At 38.3% G+C, this 8,845-nt stretch overlaps 1 protein-coding gene across 2 annotated transcripts; it reads right to left on the bottom strand.

Annotated features, from left to right (window-relative positions):
- Positions 1-2,262: 2,262 nt before the first annotated feature.
- On the bottom strand, positions 2,263-8,599 carry cldn10e (claudin 10e). Of its 2 annotated transcripts, none has more exons than XM_088329805.1 (5): positions 8,140-8,599; positions 7,898-8,059; positions 5,968-6,049; positions 5,784-5,897; positions 2,263-3,393 (listed from the first exon to the last, which is right to left on the bottom strand). In XM_088329805.1, the coding sequence occupies exons 1-5, from the start codon at positions 8,369-8,371 to the stop codon at positions 3,033-3,035; spliced, it is 951 nt and encodes a 316-aa protein (XP_088185931.1). In that variant the 5' UTR covers positions 8,372-8,599; the 3' UTR covers positions 2,263-3,032. The 2 variants fall into 2 exon arrangements, with proteins under 2 accessions (XP_088185931.1, XP_088185932.1); XM_088329806.1 differs by having other exon boundaries at positions 2,263-3,390.
- Positions 8,600-8,845: the final 246 nt, after the last annotated feature.

Raw genomic sequence — 8,845 nt, 5'->3', positions numbered from 1 at the left:
GTGCACTGTTCGTGAATAAAAAAGAATAGTGCATCGTGATAATATTTCAATGAGAAAAAGTGCAATACGATTTAACAGAACCTAAATTCTCTGAAATAAGTCACAAGTTATGTTTTCACAGTTTTGTGAGCTCGTTTAGGGTGGTGATGGCCCAATGGAATAAGGTGTCTCGTAGCCTGTTTGTCTGTATGTCATGTTTCTTCAAATTTTAGTCATATAATTCACCAAAACCCAAACAATACAAAGAGGTCCTGTGACCCTTCATTGCGAAAAGTTGGATAAAAGGACTCAAGGATGCTGCAGGGCCTGTTTGTATTCCATCTTTAATTCAGTTTTCACAACATTCATAAGTATGCAAACGGTAGTGCTGTGTTTTGCGGTTGTACTACTAACAATGAATGAGTGAAGGTCTCTCAGGGTTGCAATTTTATTGTTTGTATCCAGTTTGTCTTAAATTTTGGAAACTCTGGGTTCATTCTAAAGAACTGCCAAGTAGAAACTGCAAGGACAAAAGTACTAATGCCTAATATGATTTTGTTTCTTTTTAAATACATAAGTAGTGGATCCAGTGCTGGGTGCAAGTATTGGCGAAAAATAATCGTAATACTTTGGCATTGTCCAAAAAAAATAGAAATAAATATATATATATATTTGTGTGTGTGTGTATAGTAAACAGGTTTTTTTCTGTTTGTACCCTAATTTCTAGGTCAACTTAAAAGTTCTTTGAAAAGTATCATGTATGAACCTCTACACCAGGGATGGCGAACAAGTTTGACACAAAGAGCCGACATTTTTAACCGTGAGAGTCAAAGAGCCACACCACACACTGACCGGCATTAGACGTAACCTACGCAGATGATTGGCAGTCAGTTATGTGTCCCGAGCAGCATAAAAACAACAAATCTGCCAAATTAATTTCAAAATATTATTTATTATTTGTTATTAACTCTAATGGATTCAAGTGTGTTTTAAGAGGGGGAAAAAACTAAACATGAAACGAGGCAAAGAGCCACAGTATATAGAAAATATGATGAGGCAAAGAGCCGCATGCGGCTCTAAAGCCACGCGTTCGCCACCCCTGCTTTACACATCCAAACACAGCATTTTGTGTAATTTTGCTTCATTTTAAACCCTGCAGATTTAAATATGGAGCGGCTTATTCTTTTTTTTTCTTTGTTTTTTTATGGCAGCCCCAAGGAAAATGGCGTACTGTTCTGTTTGACGATGCATCTTCTCTAAATACAAAACACATACGACATATTTACAACACTCAATTAGTCCATGTTTTTGCCATTATTGGTCATAAAATACATAATGGGAGCAAAACATGAGGTTTGGCAATATGTTACTTTATTTAACATTTTCATTGTTCTCACGATATTTAAACTTTTTCACCCACAAATGAAATGCTCAATTTATACATCCTATTTAGCTACCAAAAAAAGCTACACGTTTCTTTAGGCATCATCGGTGTCAATGTCAGGTCGCCCGAGTTTCTTTTAATCTCTACAGAACGATAACAAGCAAATCCAAATTTGTCCATTAGTGCAGCAAAAACCATTGACAACAACAGTAGAAGACACATCTGTGTTGCAATATGGCACTATTCTCCATAGAATGGTTGCCTTGGTGCTATCATCTAGAAATATACGGCTCACATTTTACGTGAAGCAGCCCTCATTCGCGTTTTCTTTTTGGCACAGTAGAAAATATGTGCTTGTCTTTGTAATCGCTATCTTTAATACTCACATGATCCAAAGATATTTGACTTATATGGCTGACCAAAATTGTAAACAACTGGATGAAACTAGAACTGGACCCGGGTCGTGGCGGTAAGAGCCTGAATCCCAACCACTGGACCAACAGTAATAAAATTACAATTTGAAAAGGTATTCGATTTGAACACATCATCACACTCTTTTTAGTCATGGTACCAGAGAAGGATGTTAGCAAATAGAGGAAACAAAAAGTATCCTGTTAGATGATAAATTAATGGCAAACAACTCTTTGGTGTATCTGATGATGAATCAGACTTTGAAAGGCATTAAATAATTACATAGTACATTTTTTATTGGTATTGTTTTCATAGTTTAAGTTTTCAATAAATTATTTTAATCATGGCTACACGTGTTTAACAACATGTGTCAATTATAATGTTCATAATGGGAAAGGAGAATAGAAAATAGAATTTATTGTCATTGTAACATGTGAAATGCAAAACAAAATTAACATTTGTCTCTCGTTCCGACTAAAAATAGATAAGATCTAATCCCTTTTCACATGGCATCTATATGGTCCAGGGGTTAGAATTCGGTACTCTCATCGCTGCTCGCACTCCGGGTCCGATTCGTATTACATCCAACCGAAAAGTTGGAGCTGAGAAAAAGTGAAACAACATTTTATACTGATTTTTACTCAAAAATTAGGGATGAGCGTTATCCTCCAGTATATAAATACGGTTCATTTTCATTTCTATGCATGTTTAATGTGGCTTTAAATCCGGTAAAGCTTGTACAAAGACAACATTGAGTTTTTACCTGAAATTTATGCTTGTGACTCTGGAGTCTGTATCGGTAATAAGTATCAAAAGGGCATGTTTACACTAGTGGGGGGCCATAAAACATGTCACAAGTCAAGTTACATCTATTTGTATAGCCCTTAATCACAAAATGTCTCAAAGATCTGGATAGGCCACAATTACAATTCAAACTCATAACCTCAGCATGAGAAGAATAAAAAACCTTGAGAAGGGGCTACACAAGATGTAATCCCCCTTCCAGGATGACCGGGCTGCAATAGATGTTGCAGTGCGTAACAAAATTTTGTCAAAAACAACAATAAAAGCATGTAAAATTGTTCATGAAGTCCAAAACAAACAACGCAGCTTCCCGTCTCATGGCGGGTTGATGCAGATGATGACATGCTTCCGGTCCATGTGCTGGTCCGCATTCAATTTTTAGGCAATTCCTTGGGTTGACTTTCCAAAAAGGCAGCACAATAATCTTTGAAGTCATCATACAAGTGGTTGCCACTCAAATGTAGGAGTTCTTTTGGAAAGATGCTGCTGCCCGACTCCTGCTGCCAGACAAGGATGACATTTGACTGCTGCTGATGCTCCGTGAGCCCGATATAGTTGAAGTGCTGTATTTCGACAAGACCTCAGACTCAGAACCAGTCACCGATCCAGCAGAGGTGTTTGTGCGCCGTGTATTCGACTTGGCTGAGCTTCCGGATCGTGAGGAAATAGAAGACAAGTTGGAACGCTGTGATGACAGTTCCGATACAGAGGACAGTTCACTCTTGGAGGTGATTCCTGTCACCGTGGACAGCTCCGTGGTGGACTTGGTTTCGGGGCCTTTTTCTACATCAGGCATTTGTCGGCTTATCACTCTGCTTAGAAACAAAGACACATATATGTGATTTATGAGAATCCCCCAAGTCAGTTACAAAAATAGCTTTACATAATAGCTTGATAAGATTTATATGAAATTTAAGATACTGTATTAACAATTGTAAAGATGTACACCAAAAAAGTGTTGCCTATTGGTATTTGTATTTCTCAGTTGTTCTGAAGAATTCTTAGAGCGGGGATGTCAAACGTACAGCCTGGAGGCCAGACTCAGTCTATTGGACGATTTAATCCGGGCCGCTATAAATTTCCGAGTATGTCAAAAAAGAACCGAGTCTCTAGGTAATTTCATCAAAGGTTATTAGGGGGACATCAAAGGGTATACTCCTGGCTTTAGTAGGCCCAGCCTAGTAGTTTGATCTGATGTAGTCTAATTTTATTGCCCATGCACTGCTAAAACTATAATTTAGCATTTATTTTGTATCCATTTCAAACTTGGATGATAATTTGGGCAAACAGTTTATATTTTTTCATAGCTCCATCTTGAGTTGGTACAGCTTGGTGAGTGGGTTCAGGTGTAACGCATGCGAAGCCAAACATGAAAATCTTTTTTTTGTTTCCCCATTGTTTGTGAATAAATGTCCCTTGTCATCCATGATTATGATATGTAGGGTGGGTTGCCAATGCGGGCTGAAGGATAAAGAATAATACTGAAAAACTATGTTAAGCAATACATTTTAAGTTGACATTCCTTTACTGATTCGGGCCACCTGAGAACAGAAAGTCTGGAACCGGCCCCAGAACCAGGGCTTGACATCCCTACTTTAAAGGGACACTGTGTATTATTTAGCGTCTCCTAGAAGTAAAAAAAAAACTTTATTCAGTAAAGAAAAAAAAATAATTGGAATAATAAGCCAAAATGAATTAAATATCATATAAAGTTGTATTTATAGATACTTGTAGGTTTAGAAATTTGTATTTATTTTACATAACATGAGGCAAATAAAAAATAGTGCCGTTTAGTCTCATTGAGTCTACCTGGTTTGTATTTTTGATTGTGCTTTGTAGTACTAGTCTTTGATTGCACTACACCAGTAGTCATCACCTTTTTTTTTAAACTTAGACCTACTTTTTGCATTGGTAGGCTGTTAGGTACAGCAAGGCCTTTACTGCTGAATTTAAAATATATGAATCATGTGATGCTGATCATATTTTGTCCATATTAAATAATACCAAATTGTGTCAGCTTCTTTTCATTGGTTCCCCCTTGCTGCGCTTCTTCCAGATTTTTGCTAAATGTTTAAGCATTTAACCAATCACATTTCAGGCAGGCTTGTTGCCAGGTCAGAAATCTACCCGGAGGCCTTCACAATAAATTGTGCAGGCCTTGAGGCATAACAGAAGTGTTGGTTTGGCCAATCAGATTCTGATTTAGCAAGTCAGTGCCTGCTAACCGGCCTTAGGAAAAGTCAGCGGCTTCCCAAACTATCAATGGCTTGGGGGCGGTAACGGAAGTATCACAATTCTTTTCAAAATAAAAAGTAAAGTATTCCCGTGTGAAACAGACATTTTCAGCCCAAAATTGACTAAAAACGTCCATCCATCCATCCATTATCTGTACCGCTGATCCTCAGTGCTGGAGCCCATCCCAGCCATCTCCGGGCAGTGGGCAGGGGGACACCCTGAACTGGTTGCCAGCCAGTCGCAGGGCACACAGGGACAGACAATTCGCATGTCATTCACACCTAGGGACAAGTTGGACCGGCCAATTAACCTGACATGCACGTTTTTGGAATGTGGGAGTAAACCGTAGTGCCCGGCGGAAACCCACGCAAGCACGGGGAGAACATGCAAACTCCGCAGAGGAAGGTTGGTAGCTGGATTTGAGACTAAAAACGTATGCACAGATTATTGTGTACAGATAGAAATCATTTTGGTGAGTAAATTGTGGCTTTATCTTAAAAAAATGTTGCCTTTTATTAGTTTATTATTGGTGCATTTTATGTGTCAAAGTTGTAGCTGCAGTAAATATTTTTTAGCCATATAATTGTTATTGATTCAGATGTAGTACCACTGAAGGCTTAGGTGTGAAATGCAGTTCGCCACTGACTTTTTGGTACTGATTGCCACAAAGAGCTACGATTTTGATATACTTTTGTTGTCGTTGCCACGTTATTACCAGGTTATAATCATCAAAAGCTAAGTCAAATATTACACAGTGTCCCTTTCAAATGTTTTTTTAGGTAAATTATCACTTCTTATAAATGAGGGGTGTCTTTTGTAGTCGACTTAGCCAAATTTGCAGTCACAGTCCTAAAAATAGCATCTCTCGATTAGAAAAATAATACAAACAGTGTTGTATCCCTATTCCCTGTACCTATTCTAAATACTAAATCCAAGTGATACGTTACAAAATTGTTAAATCTAGACTCACGTGACGTCTTGACTACAAAGTGGCCTGCACACAGACCATAGATAAAAGGTACCTCCGGCCATTTGAAAGGCGGAGCCGACCCAGCCAAGGAATAGCGGCGTCCCGAGGTCAAACCTAAAGAAAGATATCAAGGTATAATTCGTTTCGGACAATTTTCATGGTTAGTTATACATGGGTTACGTACTTGAGACCGTTAAAGTTTGGGTTGAAATATTCTACAGAGACATACTGTGCATAAACAGCGTATCCAGTTGTGGACAATAAACCTGCAGACAGAAACAATAATGGAATATGGTGTATACTTTCGTACACATGTTGCACAGTAGCAGTTCCCCTGACAAACATGTTTCCTATAAAGATATAATTTTTAAGTTCTGACTAAAACTTGCATACATGCATTTGGTCAATATATACAGAAATAGAAAAATTGTAACGGACTAACTCACTAACACCACTACTACTAATTCAACTACTAACTTTCCTAAATAAACAGAGACCCACATTAATTTACAGCTAAAAGAGTAACCCTATTTCTCTTCATTCAAAATAATTCTACTGGTGATCCCAAGAGCCAAGAAGAGATCCGCAGGTTCGAGACCATTCTCCATTCGAGCCCCTGTGCTGTGGAATGCTCTTCCCCCCGAGATTCGATCTGCAACCTCAGTGGAACTGTTTTAATCTAGGCTTAAAACACATTTTTATTCTTATGGATGACATATATATCCTGTTGACGATATCTGTGTATTATTTGTTATTGCAACATCCATTGCAGCCTGCTCATCCTGGAAGGGGGATTATCCTAATTTTCTTCATGTTGAGGTTTTTGAGTTTTTCCTTGCCCTCATGTAGGTTTTAGATCAGCGGATGGTGTAATAATAGTCTGTGGTTTGCATTAATCTGTGGTCTGTGCAGCCCTTTCAGACTCTTTGTGATTAAAGGCTATACAAATAAACATGACTTGACTTGACCCTAGCTTTTTGTTTAGCGTCACATTGCTGGTATTTAAATCTAACAACAGATTTTTTTATTGTGTGTGTGTGTGTGTGTGTGTGTGTGTGTGTGTGTGTGTGTGTGTGTGTGTGTGTGTGTGTGTGTGTGTGTGTGTGTGTGTGTGAACGTAAAGATGGGATTTAACTAGCATTAGGTACAGGGTAAATGGAAGGTAACATTCCATTCCATGGAATACAGGTTTATGTTGACACACCCCAAAACATTACCTAATTATCTTTGGCAGCATAGCCATAACTAATCAACAATTTGGCGTTGGCATACAACTGGTTTTAAACAAAAACGAAGAACATAAAACTCACTAACGCAGGCTACCTAATCACAAAACCCAACAGCTGCAATGATAGGCACAACTGAAGAATGTTTATGTCATTTAATTGCGACAAATGAACAATACTTTGCAGTTTTCAACCCTCGGGGTGTTAAATTGTGATTTACTCTACTTATAGTATGTGATAAAATACATTTGTTACAGGGGAGACAATGTTTTCATGTAAAATTTTCACCATCCTGTTTATGGGCAGTTTAGATTATTTTAAGTATTATTCGTTGTATTCCCCCACCCTCTATTTTAATACATAGTTTTTTAAACTATTAAGTAAACCTGGTTACATGCACAGAAACTAATATAGATAACTGTTAGTTTTCGACCACAATCATAAACATTCTCTTAAGTACAGTAATACCTCGTTTATTGCGGGGTTTCTATTCCATGATAAGAAAAATCTGTTAAGTAGAAACCTTCTTTTAATAAGAGAATTAAATATGCTACTATACACTGAAAGCAAAAACAAACCATATTTACAGGTGCAAGCATTTGTTTAATAAATAGAAATACTGTTTTTTATTTTTTATTTTTGCTTTTACAAATAAACACAGTGCCCTCAAAATAATAAGCAGGAGAGACTGTTTAGCCAATAAGAATGCAGATAACCATGCACGTTACAAACCCATGAAGTAACAAAACCTTGAAAAGTAAACCGCGTTATAATGAGGGATTACTGTACTGTCAAATTCAATTGTTTAATCAAAATCTTATACTGTCATTCAAAAGTTCTACCTAAAATGATTATAATTACATGAATAGTATAGAAAAGAGACTCTACCACTGATTATGTGGCAAAAACCGCCAGTGTAGATCTTCTTGTATTTTGACCTTTCTTTCCCACCAATAAAGGTGCATTCCATTCCCAACAAGCTAAGCACAAAGCCCAGCATACCCAAGGACAGAGCGGCCATCAGCAGACCTCGGACAATCTGAATGTGGCCTGGAGTTGCACAACAAGACACATAATCAACATTCTGGTTAAGGTAGACTTTCAGGCTCTTCAGACAGCGAGATGCTTACCTTCCACGGACCAAAGCACAGGAAAGTCGTAGCAGTTACTTACAGCTGTTGAATCTGTAAAGCAGGATCTCCAAAGACTGGACCAGTACCAAGCCACTTTTAAGATAGAGGAACCTCCCATCCCCCCTATAGAGGTGATCTTCCAGCCCTCCATGGCCATGGTGCATGCCACGAAGATCCAACCCAGTACTGTCGTCAAGAAGCCCCAGATCTGAACCACTCGAATCTTCATTGCCAAGGGTCTCTTAAAGCAGGTGCACTTGATGCTCTCTATGATGTTTTTCCCCTTGCGACTCTTTTTCAAACTGTTGTTTTTCTATTGGAAGAGAATTGATGTGAAGCTTTCATCCTTATACCAACAAGGATGTAAAAGCCAAGTCGGGTCGCAAGTGCAAGGCTTGGCTATGTTGTTGCTCCTCTGCAAGTTTATACATGCAGGTGGGAGACAATGGTCCCTGGCGTTCCCAGTGCTGCAATGACACTTTACACACTGGGCTGACGTTGCTCATCCAAGCATACATCTCCAATTACCAAAAACTTGCTGGCGCCCAGTCAGCAGATGTGCTAGATTATAGGTAGGGATGGGCGATCACTGTTACCAGGTATCTATGTTGAAAAACACTAATTTAAATGTTTGATTTAATAATGTAAAACTTTTTCTGCTTTTTATAATTATTTCTATAAAAATGTCAGCTGAGTTTGGGAT

The sequence above is a fragment of the Urocampus carinirostris genome, chromosome 3 (genome assembly GCF_059441175.1).
Source record: "Urocampus carinirostris isolate Australia breed hairy pipefish chromosome 3, RoL_Ucar_1.0, whole genome shotgun sequence".
NCBI classification, from domain to species: Eukaryota; Metazoa; Chordata; class Actinopteri; order Syngnathiformes; family Syngnathidae; genus Urocampus; species Urocampus carinirostris.
The sequence above is the reverse complement of the archived record's forward strand: the minus strand, read 5'-3'. Positions and strand labels throughout refer to the sequence as shown.

Bases quoted from the DNA above. Each gene is read 5' to 3' on its own strand.
- cldn10e (XM_088329805.1), bottom strand. From the start codon at position 8,371: ATGAAGATTCGAGTGGTTCAGATCTGGGGCTTCTTGACGACAGTACTG. The intron at 6,050-7,897 runs GTAGAGTCTCTT...TTCTGTCTGCAG, and splicing joins TTTTTGCCACATAATCAGTG to GTTTATTGTCCACAACTGGA. The intron at 3,394-5,783 runs GTGAGTCTAGAT...TTTGTTTCTAAG, and splicing joins CTTTGTAGTCAAGACGTCAC to CAGAGTGATAAGCCGACAAA.